Source organism: Frieseomelitta varia, unplaced genomic scaffold, assembly GCF_011392965.1.
Source record: "Frieseomelitta varia isolate USP_RPSP 00005682 unplaced genomic scaffold, Fvar_1.2 scaffold_898, whole genome shotgun sequence".
Lineage (NCBI taxonomy): Eukaryota > Metazoa > Arthropoda > Insecta > Hymenoptera > Apidae > Frieseomelitta > Frieseomelitta varia.
In genome coordinates this window covers 13,834-31,133 of record NW_025110698.1, presented here as the reverse complement: position 1 = coordinate 31,133, position 17,300 = coordinate 13,834, and the positions used below count along the sequence as shown (strand labels likewise).

Below are 17,300 nucleotides of genomic sequence, written 5' to 3'. Positions count from 1 at the left end.
AAAAAAAAAAAAAAAAAAAAAAAAGAAAAAAAAACGAGAAGCGATCTCGAATTGTTTCGACTTTTGTTAGACCGATAAGTAGCGAATTCAGAAGGAAAATAAAATTCCGTGTTTAATTGTGCCGAGCTGTCCTCGACTCGGATCGATAGAGGAAAATGTTTCTCGTGTTTTCTCTATCGACGTGGCGAGAACTCGCTCGGTTTGATTCAGAAGACTAAACGTTTTAAAGAAAAACGATGGAAAGGCATAGTTGTTATTCGAGCCAAAATTCAAACAACAAATCGGGGAAATCAAAATGAATCCGAGATGTACGGATCGATTAAACGCGACGACGAGCGAGCATGCATCACACGGCTTAAACGCCTGGATACGAGAAAGAAAATAAAAGTCTTTGTTTTTTTTTTTTATCGATAACGCGAAGATAATTACGTTTTTTTTTATTTAATAATTTTTGCTTGTTACGAAAAGTTTACGAAAGGGTATACCCGAAACCGTGACCTCTTGGGCACCACTATGATTGTTATTGATGAAGTATATATTATACTATATATACATATATATATATATTTTATATATGTATATATATAATTAGTTCACAGCATTTGAATTTACTCTAAAAATAATTACTTTACACTCTAACCACATTTATTTACATCCATAAATTGTTATTCTTTCATCATCAGAGTTATTCCATTCAATGTTAAATAATTATAAATATTAAACATAATATATTAACTATTTTCACTCATGAGAAAGCATCGTTACCTGTATGACAAGTGACCATAAGAGCATAATAAACAATCGCTCATTAAATGCATTCTGTTGTTCTTCATTTCATGACCTGGCCACACACGTTTCCATCCATCTAGTCCATCGATCCATCCATTTGTCCATTCAGTGTCGCTGTATGATTGTCATACGCATTCTCTCTTCTCTTTTCTTCTTCTTCTTTTCTTCTTTATTCTTTCTTTCATTCATCCAAGACTTTTTCCCCGCCCCGTGTTATGCATCGCGGAGGAATTTCTCACCGTTCCTCCCCGGATGGAACGTGTGTTTTGTCTTTTTTCTCTTTTTCTCTTTATCTCTCTGTCGTTCGTTTTTCCGACAACAACGACACCCACAATCGAACATCCTGCGCAATTGTAATTTTGTCGAAATTAGGAAGGTTCCGTAAATGAATCGCGTTCGCATAATGCGCCACCCGGGGCACGGTCTCGTTCCACTCGACTCACGACAAAGCCTTCCAAATTTTGATAGAAAGCTAGACCGAGGGAGGCGAAGCACACTCTTCGTTAGGCGGTAGCATGCGTACCTGTAAATATACGATATACAATGTACAATTAACGATTCACGCGCGATCTAGCTAAGCGGTTCCGACTAGTCTGTAAGTTCTTTTGTATGTACAATACAATATAATATACACGAACGAGAGAACAGGAAAACAAATGCGTTTGTATGCGATCTGAAGTTGACGTCTACATACGTCTGTGATTTGCCTCTGGTTTGAGTTCTCTCGTGTTGCTTCGTCACGAAGACTCTCGGATGTTGGCGTTAAACTGGAGGATCGTGCGAGCAATTCTATAGGGGACAGTATTTTTTTCAAAGCATATCGTGTGTCGAACGACGAGGGAGCGCATAATGATTAAAGATTAACATTGGAATTAATATTTAACGTTTCGCCGTCGCTCTATTATATTATACTCAGTCTATAGTTGTGTGTCGGTTCTATCGCGAACTTTGTTGCTGCTGTTGTTCTTGTTAAAATGTATCTCACGTTCGCAATAGCATATCACCCGGATATACATATATATATACGGTACCAGGGGGGATCCAGAGGTCGTCGGGGTCCCTCTTGCATTTTCGTCAGCGTCGTACAAGAGAGAGAGAGAGAGAGAGAGAGAGAGAGAGAGAGAGAAATATGCTGTTCTGACTAGTCAGTTATAGATAAGGGAATGTATTTTTTTACACGATTGATTTGTAATAAAGATATTGAAAACGAAAGCGAATTAATCTAGTTCAGAGAGAGGAGGGTACAGAGAGCGTTCATGTCGCTGCTCGAGAAGGAAAAGGAGAGGAAAAGCGATCGTCGGTCGTCGGCGATACCTTTCCGAAGAGGATCGTACGTTTTTCACGAAAGCTTCAGAGCTTTGTTTGTTGCTCGGTCGTCTTGCTAAAAATTTTAGTTTCAGTTTTAAATTTCCGTCCACCGATTCCGTTTGGAGCAATTCGCGCTGCGAAACGCTCCTCCTACGCCGGGTAAGTTGCGTATTCCAGTTTCTTTTTCTCCGTTTTTCTTTACGTTCGTATCTTCCTTGTTCCTTCATTTCTGTTCTTTTTTTCCCGTCTTCTCGTTTCTGTCCTAGAGCGCGACATTTTCGTCAATAAATCAACCATGATATCGTTACAGTCAAAACGTATCTTTTATTCGAATGATAAGTGCACATTCACAAATGTATTTATAGCTTGTTGACAGCGTTTTTTTTTTTTTTTTTTTCTTAGCTTCGCAACTACAAATTAATATACATACACTATGACACAGAATTTATTATTCCTCATAAGCAGTGAACGTACATAATTCATTTTCACTTACAAAATATCTATGCGTATCATACCGGTGGTTCGTTTTTTTTTTTTGTATTTTTTTATTTTTTTGTTTTTCTTTCGTTTAAGTTTTCATTATAAGTATCGTTTGCATTCGTTATTATAATACATACTCGCATTTGCTCCTTCTACAAAGTTTGCTCACGCATCCTTTTACAAATGTGTACGCGGCACTATCTAACTAAATTCTACTTAGGACCATCATCGGTGAAATGAACTTCTAAAATTGGTTAAACCATTATTGCCCTTAGTTCATCCGACTATACAGCGATTCTATGCTTTTCTTTGTTAATTTGTCTGTTAAAACGAACGTTCGCTGATTCGTTATCATTGTTAATATATTACAATCGTAATCGTAACAATGATATTATCATTATCATTACGTACTTTCCTGCTTCGAGCTCTCACGTGTTTGCGAACGTAGCTAATAGTGAAAAAGCCTGGTGTACGCTAAAAGTATAGTTATATCGGTCTCTCGTTGAAAGAAAAAAAGAAAAAGAGCCAGCCTCCCCAGAGAAATGGAGAATTCATTCCTATCGCATCGAACACGAGTGGATCATCGTTCGACGCGATGATATTTGTACACTGACTTCGTAAATTTCCCTCGTTTACTCCTTTATAGACCTCGGTGGTCTTTTCTCTTTTCCTTCTCCGGAAGCGCACGTTTTTTCACACAAAAATTGTCCATTTCTCTTGCCCCGATATTTTATTATTACAAGAGTAACAAGAGTATCACGAGAGTTACAAAGGAAAGTTGGATTCTGCTCCTCGCGGTCACGATCACGATCGTTTTAATGTTCATCGCCATCTTACGTCGCAATGATCGACACACGCCTCGAGAGTGATCGACAGAAAAATAAGAGCTTTTTTTTCCTTTTTGTGCGATTACGCTGGAAGGTCGCCACTTGTTTGCATTTCCTTTCGTTATGCGTGCCCGACGAACTCTATGATATATAAGACATGCGATATTTTATTCGTTAAAATGATACGAGCAGCCATCTCGAAGATACGACTGGAGAAACTGTTCTCTGCATGCAACAGTCGAATTTGTGTTGTATAAAAATTATATACATATATATTATTATCTAATCACATGCTTGCATAACGCACACGTCTAAATATAAAGTGTACGTTCTCCGTTTTCCTCCTTCCCCCTCCCGCCCCTTATGTTAAAATATAAATTACGAACTATCTCTAACTATGCGTATAGTTAGACGATTGCATGGGAAAAGCATGCAAACAAATGTCCCCTTCGTCCTTACATAATTACAGTATTCCCTAAAAAACTTGCGAACTTCCAATTTTCTATCGTACGATTTTTGTTACAAGTCCAAGTGGTACTTCGCCTTACGTAGAAAATAACGGTAAAAAGGAACCCGGCAATAAGGAACAATGCCGGATGTCATTTGGATAAAATTTGCCACGCAATTTTGTTTCGTCTGTTGACGTCTGTGACCATTGTTGCACAATAAACGTATCGTTCATGTATAAAACTACAAAATATATGGAAGTTATATAATATAGGTGATACAATAAAAAATGTATCTCTATATAAAGATTATTCTTCGCAAAAAATATACTGTAAAGTTTCAAAGTGTGCTCAATATTGAAACGTAAAAATATCCTAGAAAATCTCTAGCTACACTTCTCTAGCTCGTTTTCTATCAATCTGACGAGAATTGATAATAAAAAAGAAAAAAAAAAACGTTTTAACTATGCTATGGAGTACAATTCTTTTTTATAGAATGCTCAGAGAATGATTCTATGTTACAATTCTTTTTTATAGAATGCTCAGAGAATGATTCTTAATGATAATAGACACGTCATGGGTTCGTGCGACATATCAAAATCGAGCACACCTTCCTATTTTCTCAACATTAAAAAAATATGTAAAATCGAAATTTATCTCGTATCTAGTATTTGGAAATGTTTACTTATGTGGGCTGACAGTAGTTTACAGAGAAAAATGAAATGCACTCAAAGGTGAAGCTTTAGAAAAAGGAATTTGATTTGTACTTTTCATTCCTCGATTAGTATTACGGAGTTTGAGCAGATTGCATTCCCTTATTACACGTTTCCTCTTCTGTTTATTCAGTGTGTGTACGAGTATGTGTACCTGCGATGTTAAATCTGCTACTTTATACTCAATACAGAATTTCAAGTTGTATATTTAATATTATTTAATAGCAACACTTCTCCTTAGCCTAAGTAAGCTAAAAGTAACTGAAAAATTATATTATTGTAAGTGTATAAAAAGTAAACTTTTGATTTCAGACAACAGAACCTATTTATAATAGGTCAGTACGTTTTACAAAGTAATATTGTAAGTATTACACGAAGACGAATTTAGTTAATTTTGATTCTGTATATATATATAAAAATCAATGAAAAAATATAACAAAATTAAAAATAGGCCAACATTCTTATCCTCTGAATAAGTACAGAAATGGTACAGTGCGTCTCTTCGTCCGAAATAGATACCGTATCACGAAAAAATCACTTTTGCAATCAATTAAAAATTATCATTTAATTCGATACCCTACATCACACTGTTTACCATTTCAGTACCTAAACGTAGTTCACAAGTGACAAAAGGTGTATACTTGTACTTAAAAGGAAAAAAAATTTAGAAAAGCGATTAAGAAATAGTTGTATTTCTTTCTCTAAATTTTAATTCGCTAATGCACAATCCACAATTATGAAGAATTGATCATATTCAAATTTTAAAATATTTGAACGCATATTATTATCATTTCAACATAATTACATATTCTAATAACTCTTTTTGTTAAATGAAATTGCATTCACCTTTTGCCACTACAAAACTACAATATATTTGACCACCTCCCTTCCTGTTTCTAACGAATTAGAAGAGGAAGAGGGTGGTCTGCCTTGCTTGCTACTTGGTTGCCTCTGGAGGGCAATCAGGCTGATTGTTTGGATGAGCAGCAGTGAATGCTGGATGATTCTCTAAGTGGCGATCTACCCTTAAAATTGTTGGGAAAGGTCGTAGATCAACAAGAAACCTTCTTGCATTAAATATCTGTGGTATTAAACAACAGTCTGCTAATGTAATTTCATCACCTACACAGTACTTCCCCGCACTGGATGACAATAATTTCTCTACAGCTGAAACATAACACTTTTGATTACATCTATGCTGACCTAACGTACAGCTAAAGTTATACTTTTCCTCTTAACACACCTGTTAAGCCTCTAGTAATCCAATGTTGCGCCCATTCCTTTTTACGTTCCTCTCCAACATAGATCAGTACAACTAAATTTTGCAATGGTTGAATACCACTGGCGATAACCTCACAAATTTCCCTGACTCTTGCTCGTTTCACTGGATCTGCAGGCATTAAAGGCCGATGTGGTCTGGTTTCTTCTAAGTATTGCAAGATATTTAACTGGAATGAAAAAAAAACTTATATAACATGTAAATTTTCATTGCGTAACAAAGAAATATCCATAACTGCCTGTATACTCACCGATTCTATTAACGTGTGATTGTCAATATGAAGTGCTGGCACCTGTTCCATTGGATTAATTTCGCGGAATTCATTAGAGTGCTGTTCTCCACCGCTCTTTATCAAGCTAACTGGTTTTATGTCGTATGGGATTTCTTTTAAATTCAGTGCTGTCAAAAAGATGCGCCTCTACATAGATTACATAGTCGTGCAAATATGAAAAATTCATACTTTTAACAGGAATGAAAAAGTACATATTATTCGAATAAAAAAAAAAAAGAAAAAAAAATTGCAATTTGTTCACCCACGATATCTTTTACTCACCGATTCGCACTCTCCACGAGCAGGAACTCCGCCAATAGGAGTAGAGTACCGGCTGAAAAAAATGAAAGAAGGAATCGAGATGAATATTGCGATGTTTACTAGCTTCGAACGACACGTTGACGGAGGTGTGCATATATTAGTTCATCCGAGGCCGGTAGCGCAAATGTAGAGAGCAAGAAAATTTCCTTCTCGCGGTGTAAGGCGCTGCAGAATGGATGATCCGAACAAGCGGATGCAAAACATATCGGAAGGACGCGTATTTCGTACGAATCGTCGCACAGTCGTCGAAGGTGAGATCGCAACTCGAACGCAAATAGAGGGTTGATAATAAAAGCAAGAGGCTCCGTGTTACAATGTCGGACCGAATGCATTAGAATGTTAATTTGCTCACCTTTCCCATGACGGACATCTCGTCAGGCTCTGATGGACGGATTCGCCTGTTTTAATAATCTTCGCCCGATTAATCGAGACGACGCCGAGACTCGCAAATCTCTTCGAAATTATTCGGTATCCGTTCAACGCGCGAAATCACTCCTCCCTCCCCTTTTATTCGATTGCCAGACAACCCATTCCACTGTCTGATTCCAGTCTGGGATTCGCGCGGCCAATCGCAATCCACTTTCCGATAGGGACCAGTGCTGTACGACCAGGAAAAACCCTCAAGGTTGACGTACCCGTAAAATCTTGTTTCACGCGATAGGCATCGTTTTGCGTTTTAATCGTTTCAGCAAAGATTACTTCGGTCGTGTTACAAGCACACGTAATTTTGCAATTGCCACTTCGCTCGAACGTGATGTAGTTAACACGTACATACATGTAATGTATCAGCAATGAGAAGCTGTGTTTTGTATTCGTGTGTTTATGCGCTGTTGCGAATAAACAACGACGCATATTTGATATTTAAAAATTACAATTTTCAAACACGACGCCTATCTTATATGTATGATAATAGGACTACGAGGAACGAAGAATATGCGAATGGAAATTGTAAAATCGTTTCTAACAATGAAATAACAAATTTTGAACAGTTCCTCTCTTCTTGAACTGTTGACTTCTATAATTATCAATTGGTAATTTTCGTTGCATCCTAAAATTCTATTTCAACATGAGATTTTTACCGAGAAGCAATTATTGAAACAAAACGTAAGAGACAATAAAGTTGCACGAAAATATTTCGTATCGTCATAAAATTGAAATATTATAATTTTGTCGATTTTATGGCAATTGGTATTTTGAGCAAATTTTAAAAAAGAAATTAATGTGCAGAGTATCGATTTAATTGCGCTTCGATCGTAATTCGATTCTATCTGATTCGATAACGATAATGCAACTTATTACATAATAAATAAGATATTAATAATGCCATTAACTAAGAATAGAATAGACATGACATAATGTATAGTGGAATATCTAACAACTGTTAACAAATAAATAGTTGGACGAAGATTCGTATCCAAAATTGCAAAATTTGTTGTGCATATTTTTAACTATATTCGAAAAATTTTAATCCAAACGTCAAATATATTTTATTTAAAATTACATATTATTCATGTTTCCGATTTGTTGAAAAAAATTTGTAAACCCTTATGTCAAATGAAACGTAGGATGAAAGCTGGGAATCTAAATACAAAGATACAATTGCGAAATTAATCCCCTCAATTATGTAGTTCTTTTTGTCAATGAAAATTTAGTCGATTTATGGACACTGAAACACTAGCGTCGCGTAGCGGTGAAATTATGGAATTGATCCTATTGCTGTCCTTGTCGCAAACTATCGACCATCCTTGTTTTTCATACCATATATCTGTCTTTGTCGCACACTGTTGCTCTCTTTGTCTACGAAAATGCTGCCATCTAAGATCTTCTATTTTGAAATGGAACTAAAAGGTCAAATAGGAAACATCCGATAGATGGCAGCACTATGCCGATCGAAGTCGGTAATAGATTTTAGTTTCGAAAGACTCCGACAGGTGACAGCACATTCGTAGACAAGGACAGTAACGCTGTGCGACAAGGACAGAATTACATTGCACAACAGACAAGGAGAGCGATAGAGTATGACAAGAACAGCAATAGGATTATTTCCATCGTTTCGCCGCTACGCGACGCTAGCATTTCAGTGTCTATAAATTGACTAAAGTCTCATTGAAAAAGGCAACTAATTACGAGGATTAATTTATAAACTCTTAGTAGTTGGATCTTCGTATTTAGACTACTCACTTCCTTTTTTATATTTTCTTTGACGTGTAAGATGTCTGTATAAATATTGTTCATTTAGCATTTAATTTCTGACAGATCACAGTTATTGATATTTTTCGTTTCATTTGTTACTTACGATATTTTGTTCTGTATATTATTTGTAATTTTACAGAGGATCTATTTTATTATTCAAATTATTGTCTCACATAATGGTTAACATGACAGTTAAATAACTTCCAACAAGCGGAGCACGAGGAAAAATTAAATATTGAATATGTTGATAATAATATATTTGTAAATATTGAAAGGTGCATATAAATCTATTTTACAAGATGTTGTTACGTAACAAAGTAAATAAATGTGAAATTAAATATTAAATTTGTATTTTTAAATAATTTCAGGACTTTTACGTTTAATCGCAGTTATTAAAAATGATGTTGTGGAAGTACTTGGTAAAAAAGTTCAATTTAACAAATGATAAGCTTTTCAATTTCCGAACGAAATTAGCCGCACTATATGCATTCAGTGCATGGCAGGTAATGATACTTGTCTTTCTATATTCAATTGAGGAAAGTTTCCCTAATAATACGGAAAAACGTACGTAAACGGACAATTGAACTTTATATATACATAAATATTAATTTTTTTTGCATTATTACTTTATTAAGCAAATTTCAAATTTTCTCAGGAGATAAATTCATAAAGAAAGCACAAGAAACGAAAGAAGTACAGGTTATACGGATCGATGGATTTCAAATAGTTGACAAGTTAGAAGATAAGAAAATTGAAACAGACAGTTGATATGTCTACACAATAAAGATTTAAAATTTAAGAAATTTTCAACAAGTGCATTTAATTTTTGGTTAGAATAAAATAGAATTAGAAGAAGCGTTTTTAATAAATTCAGTTTATTAACAAATATACTTTATAAACACAATACTTAGTCAAATTCTATCATCTGTATTACAAATAATTAATAATACACGAGTATATTCGATCAAGGGAGAGACTGTCGTAAGGCGATTGCTCCAGAAGTTTCTGGATTTAATTCCTTCAGTCTTTGTTCCATTTCGCATAACAAAGCTGACCTAAAGATTAATACAATTATTGAATTTTCACGATACATTATGTACCAATGATATTCTGACTGAAGAACGTGAAACTTATCGAACCTGTATTCTTCATAACGCATGACTACCTCCTCTAATTCTTGCTTATATAATCTAGTAAGCATGGCGTTAAAACAATCAAGTTCCGGCAAACGAAAAAGTTCCCATCGCAGTTTGCGATCCAATGCTACTGACGCCCTACTGTATACATATAACCAATGAGGTATCTCTTCATTAAGGTAAGGATTCGCTGGAACTAAAACACTGTGAGAGTGAAAATGCGTGTGGCGCGGAGGTGACACAACGCGCACTGCTTGTATCTCATGAGGATAACATGGGTGCTCATATTGTGCTTGTCGCGTAATATGGCTAAAAACAATACGATATATTTTTTTATCAAAATTGTAACATATACTTTAAATTTTTAATTTTTATGAAACTTACTTAACATAATAAACACCGTATTCAGGTGACTCGATTCTTTCCCAGCCCGTAGGCAAACCTTCTTTCTCAAGAGGATGAGACCAATGAGTGGTTTTTGTATTATGATCTATATAGTACTTTCTACCTCTAAGAGTGAAATCCACAGACCATCCAGGGGGTAAAGGAAGTTCTTCTTGCTGTTCGTTCCTAGAACTTGATCTTTCTGATTGGCAACGACTATATCTTTAAAATATAAACCATAACATAACATGCAATATCTGGACAATCCTAGACAATGCTGAATATAATGCTTCTTTACCCTGTGTTTTGACAGTATGGAGAGTGATTGTACTCATCGTAACCTGAATCAATGTCAAAAGACTTGTAAGGCATCTGCGGTGTTTGAACCCTATCTAAATGATACTCGGATCCGGCATATTGATTAACATAAGTATGAGATATAGCGGGTGAAGGTCCAGAATGATGCATTGGAGTTGCAGTGCGAGATGACATCCCATCCCTTGTACTAGTATTGACAGAAAGACTGGCAAATCTAAAGGAACAAATTGCAAGTTATATTTTGACTTTAAATATACTTTGACTATATATATATATATATATATATATGACCGGGGGCATAAATTACCTTTGAGCTAAATCCGGAACAGAACTATTCGGAGTATACTTTCCTTCGTGACTTCCTAAACCTACTGCACTCATAGTTGTCTTAGTGTTTCCAAACTTCTGTACCATACTGGGTTGTTGTGGTATGGACTACGTAAAAATTAGTTTTTATTCATCTACAGAAATATAATATACGCAGTTCCTATTTACCATGGATGTAGGAATAGTTGGATGATTATTACGATTCCTTGTCCTTCTATTTGGTTCTGTTGTCCATACATTAATAACTAAAAGTCAACAATAATTGTAAAAAAAAAATGAAGAGAAGAATGAATATATATTGTATTTTATAATGCCACGATAATAAATAAACAATTGAAAACAACTGAAAAGTTGAAAAAATATTAAAGGAGAAAAACACAGAGATTGGACAATCGTGCAAAATGGTTTTGTTTTCTCGAACATTATTTGTGACAACAACAACAATAACTTACTTGGCATTTCAGGCGGAGTTTCTTTTTTAACATATTTACCAACAACACCCTCTTTAATTGTCCTTAAATCCTTATTTTTCCGGGACAACATAATTGATCAAATGATAAATACTTGATCAAATGATAAATCGATAAATCTTCGATATTTATAACCTACAGGTATATTACGTCCACAGAGCTAGTAAAACTGTATTTCGAACGTATAACAGTGTGCTTAAAGATGAAAAATTATCCATTTTACACGTTCCTATAAATTTGCTTGACTTGATATAACTTAAATTTTATTAAGTCGCGTTCTTGACACATGCATATATCTTTTCACTCACGTTACGAACGTTCGTAAGAAACGAGCGAGAACATGCATTAGGTGTATCAAAACATTAAATTTCATTTTCTTCTTTGTTTCCTAATTAATTTTCTCTTTCTTTCTTTTTAACTGTACGAGATCGAAAAATTTCGAAAAAATTAATCGTACGTACGTATTTAATGCTTCGAAAATGATTTACAGCAGTCCATCTTGTTTACCTGTCAACAAATTGTCAACTTGACATATTCCCAGAACGTGAATTCAATAAAATTTCATAAATTAGTAATTACAAGTCAGTGACAACAAAGAATAAATTTGAAATTCATTTAGTTATATGACTTAAAAATCTTTTTTGTATTTGTGTAGATATATAATACACAATAGGTAAGAATTGTGTATTACGTCTTATGCTATGTTCTATTTTTACTTAAGAATATTTATTTTCATAACCTATCTCAATGTGTCAATAGTATATTATGCAACAAAATAACTTAGACAATATATTCATTTGTTTACAAGATCGATATTGTACATTTTTTCGCTAGGTATATAAGTTATGTATATAGGTATTATGTATATATAATAAAGTAATATATCCTTTTAACTTTTATTGCATCATTATTGTATTTATACGGATACCTCTTTTCAAATAAGAACTTTGTTGTATATAATGAAATAAAATCTTGCTGTATTTTCGATATTCATGCATGAATATTTTTAGAGATTGTATGGTAAAAAATATATATTTCTTTTAAACTGTTGGTGAATGTATAAAGGATAAACTATCAAAATGTATCTGATAAATTTTGACAAAGTATTTTTGTTATCATTTAAAAATAATCGAATGTTTTCTCGTTCATAGCATCTTGTATTTCTTTTTTATAACATGTGTCATATTAATTTCTTTTTATTTTTCAAGCTAAAAAAAAAATTTGCTTACATTAGAATATTCTAGTCGTGTATTTTTCTTTTCAAGCAACAGCTATTTTAGAGTATAAATAATTATTAATCTTATTCAATTACTGCACTTAAATTTATTATACGAATAGCTAACCATTCTTATGTGTAATATGACAAGGATAAATTAATCAACTTTCATTTATGTTACTCTTTTTACATTCTAAAATCAACTGTACAACTGTTATGTTTCTAACAGTGATTAATATGAGTATCTGAAGTATATACCTATAAGTCTATTTACAATGAAATCATATATCCGCTATAATTCGGACTAATCGTATATATTGAGGTTGTTCATTTGTAATTTGCACAAGAAAAGAAAACTAATACAATCGCTAATGATTGCGTTGTAACGATAAATATGTATGATAGACTATCACAGTGTAGCTCGCGTTTGTAATCGTAGGATCTCCTATTGTTCTAACCTTTTGATTATATTTGTTTCTTTCTTTGCCGCAAAGTATGGAAGTACGTATTTGCAATGATTTTGTATCCAATTCTTGTCATGCTGTCATACAAATGCAGTTTTTTTACGATATAAAAAAATACTAATATGTACGTCATTAGAATTTCTTACTGTAGTATATTTGGAAATGTACTAAAAACTAAGTTAGCCCAAACACAATAATTATCAAAATTCTTTATTACTGTCGAAAAAAGATGTGTGGATGGATACTTGCAAATCTCAGAAAAAAGAAAGAAGAAGAAAATAGGCCACGACAAAATATTTTTAATAATCTACACAATTGATTATTGATATTTGATTTAAGCAGCGCTTAAAAAAATTAGAGAGTAGAAATAAATTAGACATTCATTTAATAAAGTGTCTATTTATGTATATAGAACTCTTATGAATTTATCCGTATTGTTTGTTTTGAGTCACATTACAACATTTACAATAATTATATATTCCAATTTATTTTTGAACTAATTTTCATGAAGTGGAGATAAATAGTATACAATGTAAACAAATTGTATGCTATGAGATGAGGTAAAACATAGTTGACATAAAAAGAATGGAAAGTAAAACATAACAAATATGTTAGATGTGTTTCTCAGCTACTTCATGAAAATATGAGCAAGCTGTCACTCATTTGTTAACCATCTATTTATTAAGAGCTACTATTGTTTATCATTATTATGCAATGGTAAGAAACTTTAAAAACGATCCCACGTCTTTGCAGTGGCCTGTGGGAGCACAGCTCCGAATAAATCTTATGCATTGTATCTCTATTATTTATTATATTTATAAGCAATGGATATTTTGGTACAATTAAATTTTTTTTATTGTATACTTGCCCCTCGCATCTTTATTTTTTTATTTATTTTTTTTATTTAAAAAACAACATATTTTTTACGTTTTTTTTTTTTTTTTTTTTTTTTTTTTTGTTTTTTTGTTTCAGTGAATTGAATTTTATTATTCAATATTATTCTCGATATGCGACGAGCATACCGTTACGGCTCTCTTTCTTTGAAAAAATTTACTCCATTTGCTGCGGGCATGCAGTCAGCACAATGTTAGTATTTGTAGCACATCGATCTGTACGTTACACGTATTTACCACAGTTTGATGTATTCGTGTATGTGTGAATGTGTAACTTGTATCGTCAATAGTACTATATTTTTATAATATATTGTATTATGTATATATTTATATATTTACCTAATTTTATTATGTTTTGTTATAGTTATCATTATCATTAATACGAATATATGATACATTTCAAACAACGCCCCTGCTGGCTCTGTTGGAGGTGAGAATCAAAGTAAGGTGGGTCAGTCATGAGAGGACATCAGCCATTTAAAAACTGAAGCAAATGTCACATGCAAAAATTAATATTATAACAATATACTTTGTCTATCTGAATTTACATCTTGATCGTCTCCTCCTACCGAGCGCAGCTAAACTTTAGTTAAGAAGGGACTAACATCATCGTATTATGTGCTGACACTGAGTACATTGTACAACTTAATTCATTGCTATTTAAAGAAAAAGGAAAAAAGAAAAGTAGAAATTAATATACACAATAAAAATATTAGAACTCATCAATTATCATTGCGTCGAAGAAGAATAAAATTGTGATTACTGATTCTTCCTTATTTTTTTTTCTCTTCTCCACTTCGCCCTTTAGGCTAGTAACTAATGAAAGAAATTACATTACGTCAAGAATGCCATTGTGAGACACTGCTCCACTAACAACAGTAATTTTTGCATGTAGTGTATGGACAATCGACGTAAACTAAGGGCTAATGATTGGGCAGCTTGGGAGTGAATTTCCACCTGTAATGATAATACGTTCGTTGAATATGTTACACATTTATATATCCAATAAATATTAGTTACTCACCAGCTCAAGGGCGGGCTCGTGTTGTAGGTGTTGTCGTGGCAGGAAGAGGATTGTTGAAGGTAGCTGTAAGCACATTACGTCGTTCTACTTCCAATTCGGTTAGCTTCCTCCACAATTCGTCCCTTTCCTTTTCCCTTTTTTTCTCCCTGATATTACAAAATATTTCTATACATAATGTAAAAGCTACTAACGTGTTTGGTTGTTTTTCAGAAAGAAGAATTCTTGTAACAGTTATCTCAGTTTCCATAAAATGAAAAGCAACTTACTTTTGCCTTTCAGACTTATAGCTGGCAGTAAGTTCGTCGAACAGCTTGCTATTCATTTCCATAAATGTTTTTAAAACGTTATAAACAAGAGCTACAATCGTCTGATTCCAATGTTCCTTGCTAATTCTATACAATGCTGGGAACATGATTCCCATTATTACATGATTGTTTTCTTCAATTAGGGACATTATATACTCGTTATTCCAAAAGTACAATGCTCTTTCAGCAACCTATATACATAAATTAATCTTATTATTTAAAAAAATGTTACTGTATCTTATTGATATCTTATGCTTTAAAAGTTAGTATCCAATACCTGAAAGTGTGGCGAGGACACACAACGTGCAATTTGCCTGAATAAAGGTTCTTGTATTTTAACAAATTGGCTAGGTTCTATCACGTCCAAGATTTCTTCAATTTCACCAAGGAACATTACCTCCTTCTGGCTACACGTTTTAGGCCAGAATTTCAGGAGGCCTCGTATAACAGGCTCTGTTAAGGTTGCATCCTTTTCAAGAAATTGTACCACACAATAAGCTAATTGTGCATGATATAATGATAAGCACTTTACTTTATGTAGTGGTAGCAGCACCTATAACAGAGCAGTAAAACATAAATCACAAAGATTTTGAAATGCATTTTAAAAGTAATAATAATAATAATTCAACAATTTTTTTGTACCTTAACTAAGAACTGCTTGTGCTCAACTTTTAAAGGAAGAGCAAATCCATTTATAATGCTACCCAAAATTTCAAGAAGTTCACCAACTCCATTGAAATGCTCCGTTTCATATACAAACCTACAAAAATAAGTAGTTAAAGGAAAAATTTATTGTATACATATTTATCTTTGTATCGTATGAATTTTGTTACTGTATTCATATATACCTCAAGAAAATGTTACTGATTTGTTTACGTATAAAGGCTCTAAGACCAAGGAACTTCCCATAAATACGATGCAAAACAGTTTTCAAAAAATCTCTTTCCCTGGGATCCTCAGAATCAAATAACTCTAATAACTATAAACAGAAGACAAATATATATACACACAAATACATAACAAATAAATATATACAAATAATAAATTTGTACATAAATATACAAATATATAGCGTCATGCATTATAAATTGCTAATTGTACCTGTAAAACGAATTTTTGGTCAATAACTTTCTTGCCAATAGTAGGCTGAAAATCTGAGGATTCAAGAAAGCGTAAAAAGAACTCGTAAACCAATTGCAGATGGGGCCAGCTTGCCTCCAGTGTCGGATCATCCTCCTCTGGGTCAAAATCAGGTGTTTCACTAGGTGGTAATGTGCGAAACAGATTTGCAGAAATCTTTAACAAACGTATTATTACATAGAAAATATTTTGGGAATTAAATCATCAATTCAGATGCAAATGTTACTTTTACATCGCATTTACCATTTTAATGATTTCAGGATACACAGGCTCTGTAAGAACACCTCGTCCGGCTGTGATGTATTCAACCAATTCATTGAGTGTACTTCGTTTAATTTCTTTGCCTTTGAGATCCGCCATAGCATCCATAAAATCAAAGGTCACGCAACATTGCCGAAGTTTTCGGATGAACAGATCTTCTTGCTCCGATGGTGTGACATCTGCAACATTTCAATAATCCATTTGAATTCGACGCAACATAAATTTTTTTTTATAAAAATTTGCAAATTTGATTGATACAGTTATATCATATGTGATCGTAAATTACAATCATCAATATCGTTATTATATCGTTATCAATCCTTTTGCAGGATTAGTAAACCCTGAAAAGTTACTTTTGATTAATTTTCGAAATTGGTCTCAAATGCTTCGACCAGATAGAAATCAAAACACCACTAGGATTAAATTTATTTTACTAAACAGATTTGGTCAACAGATATTTAATCGAGCTTTCTATCTTTGTTTTCTTCTTCAAATTAATTTTTCTCTAAATTTTTAATCTGTTAACGCAAAGCAAAAGATTGGAATAAAGGTTCTTACTAGCAAGCAAACATAAAAAAAGAGTTTTAACAAAAAACAAATGGAAAATAGTAATCGTATTTTGACATTTATTTAATGTATTTCTCGGTTGCGAGCATGTAACCATAGATTCCTATTTTGTCATTGTACCGGCAAATTGTTCGATATCTCAGTTGAGGTTATGTCGAGTGCGAAGTT

The 17,300-nt window shown here is 33.4% G+C and overlaps 3 protein-coding genes and 1 long non-coding RNA gene across 6 annotated transcripts; 1 reads left to right on the top strand and 3 right to left on the bottom strand.

The window, feature by feature from the left end:
• Positions 1-2,401: 2,401 nt before the first annotated feature.
• On the bottom strand, positions 2,402-7,114 carry LOC122537270 (probable maleylacetoacetate isomerase 2). Of its 2 annotated transcripts, XR_006308594.1 has the most exons (6): positions 6,787-7,114; positions 6,396-6,447; positions 6,093-6,241; positions 5,807-6,011; positions 5,427-5,730; positions 2,402-5,195 (listed from the first exon to the last, which is right to left on the bottom strand). XR_006308594.1 is itself a non-coding variant. In XM_043670312.1 (5 exons), the coding sequence occupies exons 1-5, from the start codon at positions 6,802-6,804 to the stop codon at positions 5,501-5,503; spliced, it is 654 nt and encodes a 217-aa protein (XP_043526247.1). In that variant the 5' UTR covers positions 6,805-7,113; the 3' UTR covers positions 2,402-5,500. The 2 variants fall into 2 exon arrangements, 1 of the variants encoding a protein (XP_043526247.1); XM_043670312.1 differs by having other exon boundaries at positions 2,402-5,730; positions 6,787-7,113.
• A 1,358-nt stretch (positions 7,115-8,472) lies between these two features.
• LOC122537272 lies at positions 8,473-9,430 on the top strand. Its single transcript, XR_006308595.1, has 4 exons — positions 8,473-8,641; positions 8,767-8,902; positions 8,996-9,191; positions 9,283-9,430. It is a non-coding gene; the product is annotated as an uncharacterized LOC122537272 (long non-coding RNA).
• A 55-nt stretch (positions 9,431-9,485) lies between these two features.
• Positions 9,486-11,892, bottom strand: LOC122537271 (protein salvador homolog 1-like). Of its 2 annotated transcripts, none has more exons than XM_043670314.1 (7): positions 11,724-11,892; positions 10,961-11,037; positions 10,773-10,900; positions 10,446-10,679; positions 10,148-10,369; positions 9,767-10,072; positions 9,486-9,682 (listed from the first exon to the last, which is right to left on the bottom strand). In XM_043670314.1, exons 2-7 carry the CDS (start codon positions 10,961-10,963, stop codon positions 9,592-9,594), a joined length of 984 nt encoding a protein of 327 aa, XP_043526249.1. In that variant the 5' UTR covers positions 10,964-11,037; positions 11,724-11,892; the 3' UTR covers positions 9,486-9,591. The 2 variants fall into 2 exon arrangements, with proteins under 2 accessions (XP_043526249.1, XP_043526248.1); XM_043670313.1 differs by lacking the exon at positions 11,724-11,892 and adding an exon at positions 11,245-11,678.
• Positions 11,893-13,902: 2,010 nt separating this feature from the next.
• Positions 13,903-16,754, bottom strand: LOC122537291 (serine/threonine-protein phosphatase 2A 56 kDa regulatory subunit epsilon isoform; the record flags this gene model as incomplete). Its single annotated transcript, XM_043670352.1, has 8 exons — positions 13,903-14,792; positions 14,860-15,005; positions 15,126-15,355; positions 15,442-15,717; positions 15,807-15,924; positions 16,013-16,143; positions 16,266-16,460; positions 16,548-16,754. Coding segments are annotated over 7 exons (1,299 nt in total), but the record flags the coding sequence as incomplete, so codon positions are not given.
• Positions 16,755-17,300: the final 546 nt, after the last annotated feature.

Bases quoted from the DNA above. Each gene is read 5' to 3' on its own strand.
- LOC122537270 (XM_043670312.1), bottom strand. The intron at 6,242-6,395 runs GTGAGTAAAAGA...TCTTTTTGACAG, and splicing joins CTCGTGGAGAGTGCGAATCG to CACTGAATTTAAAAGAAATC. The intron at 6,012-6,092 runs GTGAGTATACAG...TTTTCATTCCAG, and splicing joins ATCACACGTTAATAGAATCG to TTAAATATCTTGCAATACTT.
- LOC122537271 (XM_043670313.1), bottom strand. From the start codon at position 11,335: ATGTTGTCCCGGAAAAATAAGGATTTAAGGACAATTAAAGAGGGTGTT. The intron at 11,038-11,244 runs GTAAGTTATTGT...GTTGACTTTTAG, and splicing joins AACTCCGCCTGAAATGCCAA to TTATTAATGTATGGACAACA. The intron at 10,073-10,147 runs GTAAGTTTCATA...TATTGTTTTTAG, and splicing joins TACGGTGTTTATTATGTTAA to CCATATTACGCGACAAGCAC.